The sequence below is a fragment of the Centruroides sculpturatus genome, unplaced genomic scaffold (assembly GCF_000671375.1).
Source record: "Centruroides sculpturatus isolate CEXI.00-Female unplaced genomic scaffold, Cexi_2.0 scaffold34, whole genome shotgun sequence".
In the NCBI taxonomy this organism is placed as follows: Eukaryota; Metazoa; Arthropoda; class Arachnida; order Scorpiones; family Buthidae; genus Centruroides; species Centruroides sculpturatus.
Genome location: NW_019384328.1, coordinates 954,226 through 974,156, shown reverse-complemented (window position 1 = coordinate 974,156; position 19,931 = coordinate 954,226). Strand labels below are relative to the sequence as shown.

Below are 19,931 nucleotides of genomic sequence, written 5' to 3'. Positions count from 1 at the left end.
TTAGAATATTAGCAAAAACAGCCAGACAAACAGCAAAAAAAAAAACTAAATTGTAATGCAAATTTGCATATTGCTGGGAAGAGCAGTACAACATGGATCATAAGTGTGACATTAGTGACAGAACTAAAGATGCTATTATAGCCTGGCACAAAGCTCTCCTGCTTTGTGCAAGGCTATGATAATGACTTTTTGTGCAAGGTTAATAAATTTTTAATTTTTACTGAACATAAAGTCATCTCTATCTAACAAAAAAGCAATGACAAGTGCATCAGATGGTGCAGAGAGAGGCTCATATGGGAACAAAACAACTGAAATAACATTCACTTCAGTGACAAATTCCTGTTTTGTCTCTCCAGTGGTGACCAAGGCTCATGTGTATGGAGAACAACCAAAGAGGCCTTCAAAAAGGGCTGTATGAAGAGATCTGTGAAGTTTGCATCATCCATCATGATCTGGAGATGAATGAGTGCTAATATCATAGGACACTTGTGCATTCTTTGGGAATGTGTCAATGCACAGACATATCAAGACTTTATGATATTATCATAATAGAGACATTTATGATATTATTAGCATAGGATTTAATTGAGGAAACATTTCTATTTCAACAAGATGGGACATCCTCTTATGCCACGAAGCCAACAATACGTTGGTTACAAGAATGACAGATTGCAATTTTGCCTTGGTTAAGCAATTTCCCAGACTTAAACCCCATTGAAAATTTATAGGGAGTCATGAAATGATGACTTAATGAAAGGTGCCCAATTTCTAAAGAGGAACTAGTGATGTGCATCCAACACATTTAGAACTGAATCACCAGAAATGAATGTGAAGTATTAATCTGCATTGCCTGACAGATTGCAAGCAGTAATTATGGCAAATGTCAATGCCACAAAATATTAAGTTTATTATGTTGTATTTCCTATATTTAACTCACATTTAGCTAATATTCTAATTTTTTTTTGTCATAGTCAAACTATTGTTCTATTTTTTTTTTTTGTCATTCATTAACATTTGTAACAATAAAAACGTTTGAGTTAATTTGTCTGATTAATAGATATAATAAATATACATAAACACTGTTTATATAGTGTCAAAAAGTTTCATACTTTGTGCTGTTCATGAGAAAATTTACACTAAACTTTCAATTAGGTTAAAGTGACCAGATATGTTAGGTTGAAATGAGTGACACTTCTGTGTTGTGGGAGCTAAAAATAGGGTGGACCTCATACATACATACATACATACATACATACATACATACATACATATATATAATAATTAAATAATTTAGTAGAAAAATATATAAATACATAAATGCATAAATAAACTTAAAATAACTCTCTATAGAAGAAAGCAATACACAACTTAACAATAGTCAAAAATAATTATTTATATCTATTTTTTATTAATATTTTTTGGCAGAGTGAATTTTTTTCAATAAATCATCATTATTTGATGTACTGTTATAAAATTCTTCACAGGAATTGGAAAAATTGTACTTTGCTTGTAATACAGCTTTAAAGTTTCTACTCTCAGCTGCATTTTCTCTGCAGTCCAAAATTGGTTTACAATTGAAAAAAAACTTTTCGTTGAAGCATTAGTGCCGGGCAAGCATAACGTAAATTCAATAATTTTTTTTAATATTTCTGAATGATATGTTGTTCATATCAAAGTAATTAAATATTTCAATCCACCTTTTATCAGTTGGAATTTTTTGATCATTCCAAGTACTTAATTTTGTATGATCAACATACTTTTTACATATGAAACCTCATCAAAAGTTCTCTTTCTTCCTTATCATCATCGAATAATTCCATTTTATCATCAAATTTTTTAATGTATTCAAAACTTTTTTCCACATTATCCCAATGAACCCTGATTTTAAGATTGGCCCACTTAAAACAATCAATGTGTTCAAATTGTGATAAGCAGAGTTCTGAGTACTGGATACATTTATTATAAAAATTAGTGGCATTGGCTTTGAAGAAATCTGTTTAGATGGAGCACTAATTTTCTTTTAAATTTCTTATGTGAGTGCATACAGAGAGTGGTAGGTACTGCATATCCAATTTATCTTTTAATTTGAATTTTAAATTGTCTAGTTCTGTAACTACATTCATAATAGTATTTTTATCCCCTTCAATATTTGTCATGGTACTATGAAACAGTGCTGCCTGACTATGCATAAAATGCAACCATGCTTCTGAGGTATCATCTTTGAAAAATGCTTGCAAAATCCTTGGACAGTTGTTAATGGACAAGAAATATGATTTTAAAGGGGAATACAATTTTAAAATTCTTTCAATTACAGGTGTGACCGTTGGGTCAGTATCTCTTTGATACCATGTCAGGATGACACCACTGTATCTTTAGGTTGATACAGAAACCACAAGTTTGTGCGAGTGGTGACGTATGAGGTTTGGACCCAGAATGGAGTGAACGGAGAGAAGAATGGAAGAAACTGCTCTCAAAGTTGCTTTAAACATAAATAACCGTTTATTTATATGAAATCTAAGTTATACATCCAAAATTAAGGTTACAAGTTAATATTGGCTAAATATAAGTTATGTGAATCGCTAGTTACAATCGAGTTTGCAATTAGCTAATGTGGAGAGAGATAGCGGTCAGGATAAATACCTTATATTACTGATGATCCATTAACAGCAAATAAAGTCCCACAGTTCGGAGTTAAATAGGTGAATTGATATTGTCCAGTTTAGTCATTGAGGAGGAGGTGTTGGGTTTCGACAGGAACAGTCTCTCGAAGATGAACTCGGCGTGGCACACACACACACACACACACACACACACACACACACACACACACACACAATCAAATAATAACTTCCATCACGTTACTCATCGTGTCTGTCCTTTTTATACGAAGTTCTCTTTTTTGGGCCTTTTCCTGATTTCGTCAGAGATGACGATATCCTTGGACCAATAAGGTGTGTAGTATCCTACGAGTACCGAGGTTACTCTGGACAAAGGATTGGGTAAATGCTGTTACTTGAGGATTTTACATTAGACAAAAGACTTGTGTCAAAATTAAGAAAATATTTAATGATTGGCACTAGGGTTTATCACTACAAGGTACAAAAAAATATAATGTTCATGTCAGTATTAACTATTCTTTTGCGGATACGGAAACAAAAAAATTTTACTCCTTTTTTTTATAATCACTTCACAGAAGTGGCTCCCTCGTTGAACTAATCTATGCGTCTCTTCAAAAACTTCCTGTTGTATTCCAGAGTCATCTAAAAATTGGCTTCAGCGATGCAGCTGGATTTCGTCCATGGCGAACTTCTGTCCTCCTTTGTCTCGGTCGACTTGTACTACTTGCCCACTCCGGTGCACCTCAGCCCATCGAGTCTCTGTCCTGGTCCGCCAGAAAAAGATCCTTCCCCACACGTGGGATGGCAAATTTATATCTCCCGCCATCGTACCACGTCACCTACCTCACGTGAACACTGCACAGCCAATTGAGACAACGCGGCTGTGCCACCCAAACAAAAGGTGGTTTTCACCAGAAACAAAATAAAAAAAAAACGAAAAATACAATTCCAAAACCAGGTACGGTAAACGGACCTAGTACAATAAGGATATATATACAATCACCTAACCCAAGAACTATAGTGACACAGCATTACAGGTGACACACTTGTGACACAGAGATGTACTCATCTCAACAAGGAACCTAACTCGTGGGAATCGAGGTTTAACCAGATTTTATGTTTCCCTTATCTCTTTTAATTTTCTTTATAACTCGTTCCATCTTCCTAGAGTTGCATCCCAAGTTTAATTAAAATTTTATAAAAAATTTAAAGTTTATAACATGAAATTTATGACCCTCACACAGGCATCAATGCTAACCATCTAGTCTTGCTGTATCCAAGCAAGTGCTTGTATTCCATCTCTGCATCTTCACAGAATTGTTTTAATAATTCTACCCTTATTGTAAATATATGAAAATGACTGTGAATTTTAATTATGATGCACTCAATATCAATTGGAAGTTGATCTGCTGCTGACTGTATAGTGTTGTGTACCATATGACCAAGTGTTGTGTACCATGTGTTGTGTACCATATGACCAAGTGTTGTGTACCATGTGTTGTGTACCATCCTACACCAAAAATTGGCTTCTGGAGATGTGTTTTTAACTTATTGTACACATTATTTGTTCCTCTTCTTATGAGACCACCAAAATTTGTATTTGCATTATTGGCACAAAGTGCTACAACTTTCTTTTCTAAATTATTTTTCTCAATTATTTCAATAAGTGAGTTGGCAATTACAGTAGAACCTCGATTATCTGGACTAATTGGGGATGAAGGTAGTCCGGATAAGGAAAAATCCGGATAATCGAAACAAATATTTTAATTTGTCTTTTAATGATAATACAACACGTTTTCTTTTCGATGACATATCGGTAATATTAAAAATAAATACTGCATTTAAATCGTGATCAAATTTTCAAGAAACAAACGTTCGTATTCAATTTGGACTACTACTGACCAGCGCTAACAGACTAGCTATTGTTTAAAAGGCCTCTGGTGGCGCGAGAAGACGGATTTTATAAAATAAAAAGCAGTTGAAACTGCATTTTTATGAATAAAAATTTGACAAACTATTTATCGTTTTATGACGAGTAAAATTTTTTTGTTGCGTTCGCGGCTTTTAAGTAATGCATAAACCTTCGAGGCGCGAGGCCCTTCGGACCGCGAGGCATAGGCGGTGGCCCACGTCGTCCATGCCTTACGCCGCCCTTGGTCATAGAAATGATGTAATTTGAATATAAATTATTTATAAATACGTATGTCAAGTTATATTTTTATTACTACGTAAAATATATTTAAGAGTTTACGACCACTGTGCTGGGTGAGACGTTGTTGAAACAAAAAAAGTTATGCATTCCATCACGTACATAAACAGTGTCGTAATTCGCCAAGTGCAAATCAGCAAATTCGTAAAATTTTTGTTTATTTTGAACAATCCGGATAATAGAGGTCCGGATAATGGAGGTTCTACTGTATTTTGAAATTTTCTCCTGGAAGAGATACAAAATCTAAAAGCTTTATTTCTATCCCTAGTTTGTGATCAAATAACAAATTAATGCTGGAAATAGTTTAATTTCTTTATTATTTGATGCATCTGTAAATATTGTTATAAAATTAATATTTTTTAATGTTGTCAAAAGTTGGTCATTTATGTAAGGAGCAAATACATTTTTTACAATTGCTTCAGTTTTTGTGTGAGCGCAAGTAAACTTTAGCTCGAATAATGTATGAATAAGTTTGGATGTACAATTTATCGACTGAAATGTTTGATTATGCATTATAGTATGATATGCAAAGACTGCCTTGGCAATTGCTAATTCTTTTTCTTTAGATCCAAATTAGACTTTTTGAAAAAAATTACCTAAGTTTGTTGAAGAAGCTGCAGCTAATAGTGCTCGTTTATGTTTTTTGGATGATGCATATCTGTTTATATCATTTTTACCTATGGAAGATATGGAAAATTTACTATTGCGAACATCACAGTGAACATTATTTTCAATTTTTATTCTTTTTATGTAAGAAAATTCTTTTTGTAATTCAATTGTAAATGTACAAGCTCATTTCTTCAACATGGCTATCTAAAATTAGTTTTTATTTATTTAGAATAAACCAAAAAATTAATTAATTAATATTAAAAATTTATACATACCTTCTGTTGCACATTCACTAAATATAATATAAATAAAATAATTTTAAGTTTGTTTAGTTAACTGTCAATATCAAATTCAAATTTTATATGTCTCCACTACACATTTCTATTCAATGTGATGTTATATAAGCCATTGATGGTGCTATTTGTATATCTGTCACGGTATGCCTAGAACAGCAACTAGGTGCACCCCTAGATATTATTTAAATTAACAATAAATTCAGTATATTATTATTGCATTAGGAATTTATTATTGAATTATTGATATGAATTTATTATTTATACCACAGAATAACACTGTTGCTGCTAGAATGCCCACTAGGGGGTGTCCTGGGCTATTAGTAGTAAAAGAAAACAACAACAAGAAACAAAACATCTTTTTTGCTGAGAAATAAATATAATTTTAAAAAACAAACGTTTTCTGCCTAGTTAATAGGCCATCTTCACGTCGAAAACTAAAATGGAACGTAAATGTTCCATGAATAAAACAACAACTTTGTGCTCTTGATGACTTGCGAACATGTTGAAAATGTTACATGACCAAATGTGAGACACTTTCCAGGACGGTGTTCAATGCGGAACTAACAACCCCAAATCTGGGACAGTCCCACACAATCCAGGACATCTGGTCACCTTAAGTTAGGTGAACATTCCAATTTTTTGTCTAGGAGTTGTATTAAAAATAGAAAAAAATATTATTATGATAACTGCTTTTTGCAAAATAAAATAATGGTATAATTAAACTTAACATGATAGTTAATATTTTTTATTTTAATTTTTCTCTAATTTTACTAAAAACTGACAGTTTTATATTGTATGAGGTTTATAATTTTTAAAAATTTTCAGATTGTAATTACATCCTCAACCAATGCTGTAAATAAGTAATTAATATTCTGATAGTTCTACTACTACAATAATTTATTGAACTGTAAATCTTTTATATCAACATTACATATATGACAAAAAACAGTAAAAATATAAAATTTAATGCTAAATTAATATTAGATAATCTGCTTTGTATTTGATTTAAATACAAATCTAAATGAGTAAATTTAATTAAGTGTAATATATTTAAAATTTAATTTTATTGTTTATTTTCATCTGTATGTTATTTAACAAAAAGTTGTATTTTTTTTGGCTTTTTTTGAATAATGATGGGGTTTATGAAATAATACTTACTTTAATGATTTGAATAATTTAACAATAAATATGAATGAGCCATCATTACCTAAATAATAGTTAAATCCTAATTGTGAAGACTGTATATGATTGTTAATACCACAAAAATTAAGAATTAAGTGGACACAAAAATATAAATGAACATAATTTTATAATTACATGAAATATGAATGTATGGTACAGTCAACTTTGCATAGAATACAGTTTCAGTCTGATATATGAGAGACACAGTCATCACTTGTCAGTGGACTAGTATAATGGTACTTTAAACTACCTGAAAACTAATATTTAAACTAGAGAAAAGAGATCAGAACAAAAAAGTCAATGAATGAAGGAAAACAAAGAAGAATATGTAATGATGACCTCAAGATTCCCATTGTTTATTCTTTCCAAGTTGGCTAAATTTTCAATGGAATCTTGAAAGAAATTCCATTAAGTGGTCAGTTAAATCAAAGAAAGAGATGCATATACAGTAGTGTGAGGTTTGCCGATTGGGGAGAAAGTGTCGTGACAGTCAAGCGGTCAGGACTGTCGCGTGGGAGTGAAAAAACTTACTGAGACAGGTTCTCCATTGTATACCGTTTAATAAATATAAAAACTTTTCTTACAACAAATCCTTAAAACGGCGTAACACCTATCCAAAGTCGAGCAACAAGTTCTTAACACTAAAAGTTCAACTGTTCTGGCAATAGTTTTTCTTCCGGTGATGGAGGCATGAAGACGTCGACTCCAGATGCACAACACTATTTGAACCGAGGTCCTCTATCTACAAAGTGGACTTTAGCGATCTTGATGGCACGGGAGGGTGAAGACAAGTCCTCCAAATATATGACAAGTTCTCGTGGGAGAATGTCTGGATCACAAGAATCCTAGAGAGGTGCACTGCAAACCAAAGGCCAAGAACTACGAACCAAGAACGTCACATCCTTTTTTTGCACAGTTTTTATAAGTTTTTTCTGAGTCCCAGATCAGACATTCCAATAGGTCAATGATGATCTACCCCTGCTCTCTAATTGGTCCCCCTCCTCATTACGAATTGTACGAGATCGGTGCCCAGATCGCGGGGTGAGTCAACTCCGATTGACAATTTGATTTCTATCGAAGACATTTGATCTATGTACTCAAATTCATCCATTGTTTTAACCTGAGTAGTCCGACTTTCTTAGAAATTTTTATAGATATGTCCTTATATGGACATAAAATATTCATTTTGCGTTTGACGGTTTCTTTTTACAATAAGATTAATAATTGTAAAACTTTTTTTCATACGAAATTAAAACATTTTCTGTACATGAATTTCGACCTACTTTCGGAGCTTCACAGTAGACCCCCCTATAACGTGGGTTCCTATAACAGAGATTCCTATAATATGGCGAAAAAATTGTGACAGTATTCATATAAAGATGCTAAAAGGGACTCGTAAAACGTCGTCGCTGACTCATGTCGCGACATGAGTCAGCTGACATGAGTCATCTGACTCATGTCAGCTGACTCATCACGACATGATGCGACATGAGTCAGCTGACTCATGTCGCATCAGGATTGGTCGAATCTGGACCAATAGTAGATGAGCAGTTGAACTACTTACACGCTACAGAGAGTTTAGGCAAGTAAGTTGAGTTTACTATTGTCTGTACAGTATGTAAATTAGGTATCGTAAGTCTAATACAGTACTGTAATTTTATACATTTCTTGTGAAAGAAACATTTCTTATTCAACGGCCATAAAAATTATTTATATTAATGATGTCTCCAAAGTTCAACGAATTTTTCGCAGAAAAATAACTTATCAGAAATTGCGGCTGCCATTTGGTGCACTGCTCCACGATGAAAACAAGCTTAAGCAATGGCGTCGTCAAACGGTGCACACTCAGTAAGTAATCCTACATATTTTTGTTTATAGCATAGTTTATATGGATTATTCCCAAAAAATTATACGTCTTTTGGAAATGTTGAGTCAAATTAGGCTAGAATTGATTAATTTTATGGAAGAAAACCTTTCAAACAGCCATATTCCGTAAACTGCACATGTGTTGGACTGCAATTGGCTCATGTATTTAAGGATTTTTACAACGTGAAATTCGTATAATGTGGAATGTATCTACGCATTATAGGGGGGTCTACTGTATTTTGTAACTTTCAACTTGTTCTCTTATATTGCTGCTTCCAACATTTTTCTCTGACTCTTGATCTTATTCTGTTCTTTGCACATTGTAGGAATTAGTGATGCCACAAATAGTGATTTTGCTGAATACTGAATATTCGACTACACTCTCGGCCAAAGCACTGATTATTTGGCGGTCGAATGTTCGGCAAAATATGTGTACATTTTGCGGGTGACAGGTTACAACCTGTCTCATTGCAGAGGGTGTGGTAGCGACACGACGGGTGCATTTGTTTTATTTGCGAGTAGATTGTGTCACGACATGCATTATTTGTTCATTGTTACATCAAATTGTGTTACTAATAGTCCTTATTACTAAAAAAAAATCACTGTTTGTATCACTTTATATGAAAACTATTCGCCTACATTGAATGGCAGACCTTTACAAGTGGTGGTCAGCAAACGCAAAACAGTATCCAAGCCTGACAGAATTCACTAAGATTTATCTATCCTCTCCCAACAGTAGTGTATATAGTGAGAGGTTATTTTCAGAAGCAGGTATAGTTTATGAGGAAAAGTGCAATCGTTTGCGATCAACAAATGCTGAGAAAATTGTTTTTGTTCATCACAACTTACCACTGATAGATTTTAAGTATTAAATGTAATAATTTGTGATTAAAATAAATACGTTTTTGAGTAATATGTGTATTTTTTTTTTTTTTTTATGATTTGGTATTCAGTATATGGCCGAATAGTATGCAACATTTGGTCGAATACCGAATATTAAAAAAAGTAGCCAAATAGGCCGAATATTGAATAGTAGCCGAATATTCACGGCATCTCTAGTAGGAATGCATATACTTCTGCATTGTGGTGAGCACGTGGTGATGAATGAGTTCTCACAAAGAGACAAGAATATAAAACAATAAGACGTGCTTTATTTTACTGTATGAACATATATACAGGAAAGGTTCATTGATTCCGACCTCCTTGTTCCTCACTTTAATTAAACAAAAGGGAACAAACAACACCGACTTTTAATTTACAGCGGAGCTAAACTCTTCGTTCGCGTAACAAAGGAGACACTTAATCACTAACTTAAAACTACTTATAACTAGAAGAGGAAAGGAAGAACAGGAATTAGAATAGAATGGGAGAATAAGAATGGAAATTCCTAGTAAGGAACGGGTACCCGAATGGTTGACTGAGGTGGTGGCCACAAGATGATTTTCGTCTTGGAATTCTTTTCTTCTATGGGGACGGAGCACATGCGAGGACCCAAAATTCGTTCTTAAATCTCGGCTTTTCCAATGTTCTTTTTCTCTTCCAATGCTACTTCTTTTTTTAGTGTTCTTCGTAACCCTTCCGGCCGAAGCAACACCGAACTCGAGACCGCTCTCTCCGACGGTCTTTCCTCCTCCGGTCCAAAGCCAAAAAAGTGTCCTTATCGTCCCCCACTTGCCCTCTGGGCTATTTCCGCTCCTTTGTCCCGAAATTGGGTCACCGACCACCCACATTCAGACGAAAGTTCCAGAAAGTATAGAAACAGAACAAAGAGAAAGGAGAATAGAATATTCTTATATATACATATATATAAAAAATAAAAACAACAAAATATACTGGTGTACCACCACAGCATCTAGTAGTAATGTTCTCTAGTACTAATGCATATACTTGTAAAGAGCAAAGAAACTGAGCAAAAGGAAAAATTTTAATTTTCCTTTTGCTCAGTTTCTTTGCTCTTTACAAAGCAGAAATAACAAGAAAGAGACATCTTTTCCTTTTGTCATACATACATACATACATACATACATACATACATACATACATACATACATAATATTCATACAAGTATATACAGTATGTATATATATATACACATACAGATGTATCTTATTTTTTCCAATTTAAACTCTTTCTTCTCTGGATTAGTAAAGGGGAGAAAAAGTTCTAGAAAGAAAATAAAGACAAAGAAAAATAGAGAAAGTAAGAAGAGATCTTGCAGAAGAGTAATACATTCATTACATGGGATTGTCAAATGTATTGTACTGTACATCATTTATATTTGATAAAGAGAGAGGAGATTGAAGCAAAAGGGGGTCAAAAATGGCTTAAATCTATACATACATACATACATATATATATATAATTAGTAGACAGCCCCCAAAGGAAGAAGAAAAAGTACACAATAGTAAAATTAGTGATATTACTGATTGCTGCACTAATAAATTTAAATAGTAAATGTTATAATTAATGAATATATTAAATAATGAAAGCTTGGAATGAGATTAAATCTAAAACATTTATTTAATATCTCTTAAATATTAATGTAATCCAAAACAATTGAAGTGGAATTTTATTCAGTTGAAAAGAATTAATTTATAACATAAACTATGCAGTCATTATTATAGTTCCAAAATGTTTAAAATATTGTATTTTGTACTGTACATTGTTCATATTTTGTGCATGTTCATGCTCATGGTTTACTAGACATTGTCTTCAATATAGTTAGCCAAAAAAAATTAAAGTGTTTTAATATATTTTCTGTTTTTAATTAGGAAGTTTGAAATTTCTTAAATTTATATATATATATTTTTACATGTAATTAATTTTATTATTTTAAATTAATTAATTTGTACATTTCAATTATAATTATGTAGATAGGTTTGACTAAAAATTGAAAGAGAGTTTAAGCTAATATTGTACTTTAGTTTAAAATATAAACTCATATAAATTTTTTTATTTCAGACTTTTTGAATTTTCTTATTGAAATGATTACAAAATTTGAATCACTAGAAAATAATTTGAATATATTTCTTGAGTCAAAAAGAAATGTTTTTCCTCGCTTTTATTTTGTCTCCAATAGTGATTTATTTGAAATGTTAAGTGATCCCAAAAATGAAGATATTTTGCAACTTTACATTAAAAAATGTTTTCATACTATTAAGAAGTTAAAATTTCAAAAAGTTAGTATATTTAACAAGAATTATTTTCATTAATAATTTTTATAATTAAAAAATATATTAATTTATAGAATTATAATTAATTTTTATCCTACTGGTGATGATTTTGCAACTTGATAAATATGGTTTATAAGATTTTTGCTTATTTTACTAATTTTTATTCAGTTTGACTATTTCATGTTATACAGTTTTAATTCTATCAAAGTTAGTTTCAGAAATATTTTAAGATTAATTATAAGAACAGTTTTAATATAATTGGAATAGATGTGATCTGTATAGTTGCTTCTAACTTTATTCTATATTTTCTTTTCAAAGATTTTTGAATAAAAATTATTCTTAATAGCATAATTATATTTTGACTTATATAAATTTATTGTAATATAAAATACAAATAGAATTATTTAATTAAATTAAATGTCAGTAGAAGAAGATATTTTGCCAAAAAGAAAATGTTCCTGTTTAACAGTGTTTAGCACTGAAGAAAAAATTAATATTTAATATTAACATGCAATACTTTTGATTATGATTGTTAGTTAATTATTGATTGCTTCAATAAATATATTTCTGTTAATTAAAAAAAAAATAGTATATACTTTTTCAGGTTTTGGAACCGAACCCTATGTTTTGTACCAGACCTTTGTTTTGTATACCGTGTTTCCTCGAAAATAAGATATCCTCTGAAAATAAGACCTAGCAGAGGTTTTGCTGAATTGTTAAATATAAGGCCTCCCCCTGTAAGTAAGTAAGACCTAGCAAAGTTTTTTTTTTACTGGTAATGGTCATCAACAGATGGTTGAAAGTGGCCGTTGGCTTTTTGAAAGTACAGCCACTGATTGGTCAGCAGATTATCACATCAGACGGCATTATTTGCATAAAACTATGGCCTGGGAATCACAGATTTGCATAACGTTACGGCTGGTGATGGCTAATTGGTCGGCCAGGAATCACACCACATGACATTTGCATATTGCTATGGTTCAGTAAGCACTAATTGGTCATCGAGCCTGATGTCGACGCTATAAAAAGGTTAAGTTGAAGCGAGAGTGGGAAGTCCACTCCAGCACTGGAACTTCGTAAGCTTAGTTCGGTTCTGTTTAAGTTTAGTTTGACACGACCGGATATATGTCACTCTCGTCTAAGTTCGACTTGGGAATTTTTTTGTTCAATAATAAATGTGAATTATTCTTCGTGGAAAAAATAAGACATTCCCTGAAAATAAGACCTAGCACATCTTTCAGAGCAAAAATTAATATAAGACACTGTCTTATTTTCGGGGAAACACGGTAGCACAGATTTGCATTACGCAGAATGTTTTTAGATCCTAAGCACTATGTTATACAAGGGATATTGGTATAAAGTAATTTTTATCTTATACTTAGTTGCTGATTATGTATACTTGTTAATGAAAAATGTTTTATTTTCTAAAATTATTACTTTATTAAAACTTTAATATCTGATAATAAATGAGGAAAAATTAAACTAACAGAAGCTGAAACAAGCTATAAATAACAATTCTGTGATTTAAAAATAATTAAAAATTTGGCAAATTTATTTTCATACTTAGTTTTACAATTTTAACTTTCTATTTTTTTATAAACATCTTGTTTAATATCTTATCATATTTAAAATGAAATATAAAATTTATTTTAGCTGAATTAATCAATGCATTTTTAACAATAGGTGAAGTTTAAATAACACTAATGTTTTCAATCTGGTTAATGAACTGTCTTCAAGCATAAACAGTTGAAAGTGGAATTCACTTTCAACTGTTCTTACCTGAAGATGGTCTGTTAACCAGATCAAAAACATTAGAATTATTTACATTTCGCTTGCTGTTAAAAGTTAGTGAGTTAAATTTAATTTAATTAAGTAAGAACTGTGACTAGTTAATCCTTATTAATTTTTGTTTCATTTAATTAAAGTATACTTAACATTTAAAATATTTTAGGCATCAGGTTCGTCATCATCTGAAGTTTCGGGACTGTTTGGTTTTGATGAAGAGTATGTTTCTTTTCATCAAACAGTTCATTTTACTGAAAAATTGGAATATTGGGCATGCAATCTTGAAAAAACAATCCAGACAACTTTACGAAAACTTCTTGTTCGTTTTAGTCGATTATATGAACAACAAACTAATACTTTAGAAGATGTAAATAAAAAGCTTGAGAACTGGTTATTAAATTTTCCGGGACAGATATGCATTTTAGCATTTAAAATTCATTGGACATCAGAATGTACTAGAGCATTAATATCAATAAAGGAGAAAGGAGAAAAGTCAACAATACGAAACTTAAAGAAAAAACAAGTAATTAAATTTATATATAATATTTATTAAAAAATATCTTTAAAAATATTTAAAAAAATATNTTTGGACCCATCGATGATTGAGCACCATGGAAGGTTGAACCTTTCATTAACTGCTTTCATTTCGAATGGTGATATATATATATATATATTTTCTTTTAATCATCACTTTCTATCATTATATAAGCATAATTTATTATTTCTCATTAGTTATTTATTCATGAAAATGTAAATCAAGCCCATATAATCCATCACATTTCATTTATTTATTTATTGGTTATTTATTTATTATTGATTATTTATTTATTAGTACAAGGAAGTCCTGTATGTATGGGCTTACAATATAAAAGAATAAAGACTTAATAAAATTTATGTGTAAATTACTGTCTTTATCACTCAAATCAAAGCTACATATCTCCAAGCTGTATAACACCACTGACTGCATAAATGCCTCAAGTAATTTTCCAGCATTATAATTTTCAGATGTACATATCTTGATTACTTTTTCCACACCAATACTGACTTTATTATGAATGTACTTTAAATGTTTGGAAAACATTTATTGGACTGAAAAATATAACATATTACAATTCTAAATATACGAGGGCTATCTTTTAAATAAGGTCCATTTTTTAATAAGAAGAAAAATACTGTAAATATCATTAACATATATTTTTTCCCATATTCTACATACTTTTATCTACTTTTCTACATAATTTCCGTTTTTGTTCAAACATTTGTCATACCACTCAAAACTTTTTAAAATTTTAATTTCAAAGAAATCTGCCACTGGAAGACATTAGGCCATGCCACTTGTCTTGTATGGCATGGCGGAGTTTTCTCAAGGTCACAATAAGCATCAGAATTAATTGTTGTGCCTGTTGACATAAAATCCACTAACAAAGTCTCTTTCCCATCCCAAAAGACAGTCACCATGATCTTTCGTGCTGAAATCAAATAACAGATCGTATCTTAGTCGGCAGGTGACTCAATTTTCTTAAACATTATAAACTTCTACTGTTCAGCACACAGACAGATGATACAGCTGCAAATGGCATATAAACACGCTGAAAGCAGATGCTCATGCACACTGCTGCAATCGCGCGTCATTCTCACTCTCATTCACAAACAGACCTTATTTAAAAAATAGCCTTTGTAACATTTATCATATTTTTAATGTTTTCCTCCATTTTGAAATACCATTATTTTAGTTTGATTTTATTTTAGTTTGATTAACATTAATAGTGTTGTAACCCTGAATGCATTTTGAGTGCTAAGAACCCTTTATCAGCCCATTTAAAGAGTAGATTGTGTCAGTTAACATCATGAATATTTAAAATATTGTATTAGGATAATCTGGTATCTGTAAGCACACCAGTCTGGTATCTGTAAGCACACCAATTAGGGGGTTTATTCCCTTTCATCAGGATGGTCTAAGACCCTCGCGTATGTGGGTGGTGGTTTGCAGAGGCAGTCCTGTGACGCTTGTAGTTGAGCATTGTCCTGTTAGAAAATGGCTCTTGGGAGCCTTGTTATGTGGCTGCAGAATGTCACATATTGCTGAGCTTTTTCATCATTCCTTCGATCACTACTAGAGGTGACTAGCTATTGTATGTGCCAACACATACAGTAGCTAGTCACCTCTACTAGTGTGCTGCTCCAAAGCATAAACAGGATTGAAGCATTCACCATGGGACCTCCATGCACAAACATTACAGCCATCAGTGCCCAAACTGAATCTGGATTTATGACTCTAGATGGCCCAGTTCTATTCCATTGTGGTCCAATCCATCAGGAGCAACACCATTCCAAATGGAGATGATGGTGGTGACTGTCAATGGCAGCACATGTAATGTCTGCTGTTATACCAAATGTTCCTCACCCAGGCTCCTCAAAATGGTATTGACAGAGACAGGAGCCTGTAATGATGACGACGACTCCATCTATGTCCAGATGGTAGACAATGACACAGTTGGGTGTGTGCGTGCATGCTTATCAGAGAACTAGCAGTCCTCTCAGGCTAGTGGTCTACCAAGGGCGTTCAGAGTTCTCTCTTGTTTACTAGTCTCAATAGTTCCTCACAGTATTGTCACTCTTTTATGGATGTTAACAGTTTTCTCTTGTAGTTTTAATATGCAACCTAAGTGACATGATCTCTTTCTTAGAATTTCTTTAGCTTGAATGAATAAGCTTATTTTTCATTTATAAGTTGAGCTAGAAATTTAACACTTATTATTCATAGAACTCATTATGATGGACATAATTTCATTGTTGTATGCAATTGTACAGATTACTTTATTACAATGTCTTTGTTGATATTTCTAATTTTTTTTTATTTTTTACAAAAAGATTGATTCTTGACAATGTTGTTTATTAAAAATAATGAAAATGCTTGAATATGTATTTATAATTTTTTACTTAATTCTTTAATAATTATATAGCTTTTATTGCCTAACTGAAGTGTTATTTTTTTATTTTTTTTTAATTAGATTTGGTATGAAATGTATTATATCAAGAATATTTTTCAAATTTCAGGTTAAGTTATTAGATAATCTGATAACGGTTTTAAAGACATCAACAAGCAATTTAATAAAAGAAAAGACAATAAATTTATTAACTGTGGAAGTATATGCAAGAGACATTATTGAAAAATTATTGAAGACTGGTTGTAAAAGTCCACAGGGATTTGAATGGTTGAGTCAGTCACGATTCTATTATGAGAAAGAAAACAATGCTTGCATAGTTAAGCAAGTAAATGCAATATTTGATTATCAGTATGAATATCTTGGCAATTACAGTCAGATTGTTATAACACCATTGACAGAAAGGTAAAAATTAGCATTATTTTTATCATCAGAACCAAAATTATAAAACAGTTTATCAAACAAATGATTGAAACAAATTTAGATGCCAATAAAAAAACTGTATGTTTGCATTTTAACATTTATATTTATTATGTGTATAAAAATACACTTTTTATTAATTGGAAAAATTACAATTTTGAAAATGAGTAAAAATATACTTTTTTTGGATTAATGTTTAAAATATGTTTATTATATGATAAAAACTTTGTTAAAAAAAATATGGTAGACAAATTGTTTAATAAAGATAATTTATAATAGTTCATTAGCTTCTTAATTTTATAAAATTGAGAAGCTAATAAACTTTCTTCTATTATCTTCATTGATTTAATTTAGAGACTCAAACTTTTGAACTTTAATTTACTTTAAATTAAATATAACTTGTGTGTGTAGATTTTTTTCTTGAAATTGTTTTAAATGTATTTTGTAGTTATTAAAAAAATTTTAATTTAATTTATAAAAGTAGGCATTAAAATCTAATTTTTTTAGATAAATTTTTTGAATTTTAGTTTAATTACACTTTACAGTCTAATTGGTGACTTTGTTAAACTTTTTGATTAATTTTAATTTATTTGAAAAATAAAACTGTCACCAATATTTCCAAAAACTTTTGCATTTAAATTCTAATTACCATACATTCTTTCTACACTGTTTATTTGAAATATGACTAGTTATTTTTAAAATGGCATTGCTAGTTTCTGGATTTTAAGGAAATGCTTTATTACAAATTGTATATCATCATACATATAACTGAATCATATTTTGACACCAATAACATTTGGTGTCAAAATATGAAATCTATTATTATTATGTTGCGTTTAGTGGGTTATACTTGGTTCACACCGGTACTATGCCAGTACCAGAGTCAAGGCATAGCAACCAAAAACAAAAATTAAATAAGTGTGTCAGTGTCTGTATTCAGGAATTTCCTAACAATGCGGCATGTATTCAATATAGTGGCCTTCTGCAGTGTGATGTATATATTTCTATTCAATTGTAATATTCCCAGGCTTTTGTGTAGTGTGTGTGGTATCACACCTATACAGGAGAGAACAACAGGTACAATGAGCACCCTATCCATTCTCCACAGATGCTTTATTTCCTGGGCGAGTTCTGTGTTCTTGCTAATTTTTTCAGTGCATGTGTTTTGTACACTGTAAGTGTTTGGAATGGCTATGTCTATAATGTATGTGATTTTATTGTGTTTGTCAATGAGTGTGATGTCTGGTCTGTTGTGTTCTCTGTCATAGTACATTTTGTGCATGTAGTTTTCCAATACTGTCTGTGGAATATACTTGTAGTATGGTTTGTGAATGTCTACCAAGTTGTGTTTCTTTGCAAGCTCTTGGTGTATTATATTTGCTACTTGATTATGTCTGTGTAAATAATCTGTCTGTGCCAAGAGCTTGCACCCAGAAGTGACATTTTCTGCATGTGTCATTTGTGAGTGTTGTATCTTTGAGTATATGTTTTCTGTAGTTTTTAGTATTTATGACCTGATCCTGTATGGCAATCATGAATCCTTCTGTCTCCCCAAAGAGGCATCTTTGATCTAACCAGCTGTTTGACGCAGTTTTGTCAACAAAATCCTGGGTCAGGTCGTAAGGATGCCTGCCATGGAGTGCCTTTTGAGCCCATGATTGCTTGATGGTGTCTATGCTTTTTATGTGTTGTGTCATATCTGTGTGGCTGTCTGCCATTTTGTATATGTATATGTGGCTGTCTGCCATTTTGTATGAATAGCTATAGTATTTATATTTAGAATTCTTTTGTTCTTTCCTTTCCTTCTTTTCCTTTCCACTAATAACCATTTCCGGTCACCCGACAGAAGCGGGAACTTCGTGGGTCCTGATTGGTGGTTTTGCCAACGAAGACAGGGAGGGGTCTTGCCCGTGGGGTTGGTGAGTGTAGACAAAGGGGTGAGAAAAGGACAGTTTGGCTTTGGACACCAAGAGAAGAGGTATAGGACGAATCGTCGATATCGTTCGTTGGAACTCGTCGACAAAGAAAAAGGCCGAGAGGACCAAGTGGAGAGGAGTCCAGAAAAGGACCAGGGACTTGTTCCGATGAGAGCCGAATATATACATAAATCCCAGTGAAGACTACCATACAAGGAATGGTATATAATCCGATGTCGACTGATAAAATCCCTATAGTTATCGACCACCCCGATCAGGACCCCTATGCTAGCTACCAGTAGACCTCTTTCCCCTCCTTCTTCTTTTTTCTTACTAGTGTAGTATTAGGTTAAGTTAGTTATAAGTTAGTTTTTAGAATACGATCACTCGATAGTAAATTCCTGTAAGAACCTGAACGAGAGCAGAGACCGATTGTATCTATTTATGTAGTTTCATCTCTGAGGGGCATCAGTATCTTGGTTGTTAATTCTGTTTGTAATAAACTGTTCGTTTATTGAAATTTGTTGGAATACCTTGTCTCTTACATTCCAAACTCCCACATCTGTATGATGTGAGTGTAAGTTTAATGGTGTGCTATTTGAATCTGCTAGAGTTACTGCTTTATGTAATTGTGATGTTTCTTGTTTCCTGTAGAAAAACTCTCGCAGTGACTGTATTTGTTTGTAGTGAAGGTTAACTATGTCAATCAGGCCACGTCTGCCATCTTTACGTGGAAGGGTTAATCTTTCTGTGGCAGATTTAGGATGATGTTGTCTATGCTTAGTAAGTGTTGTTGTTGTTTTCTTTTGGAGTTGCTCGAGATTGTGTGTGTCCAATGTATAACTCCAAAAGAGTATGTGAGTACTGAAATGACATATGTGTTTATTGCTTTAACTGTGTGTTTTGCATTTA

At 32.0% G+C, this 19,931-nt stretch overlaps 1 protein-coding gene across 1 annotated transcript in view; it reads left to right on the top strand.

The window, feature by feature from the left end:
* Nucleotides 1-19,931, top strand: part of LOC111628789 (dynein heavy chain 2, axonemal-like) — a 116,197-nt gene that overhangs the window by 74,222 nt on the left and 22,044 nt on the right. Inside the window, exons 11-13 of the mRNA XM_023372634.1 lie at nt 11,742-11,959; nt 13,905-14,261; nt 16,796-17,088. Coding sequence (XP_023228402.1) covers nt 11,742-11,959; nt 13,905-14,261; nt 16,796-17,088 — 868 coding nt within the window. The remainder of the gene's footprint in view (nt 1-11,741; nt 11,960-13,904; nt 14,262-16,795; nt 17,089-19,931) is intronic.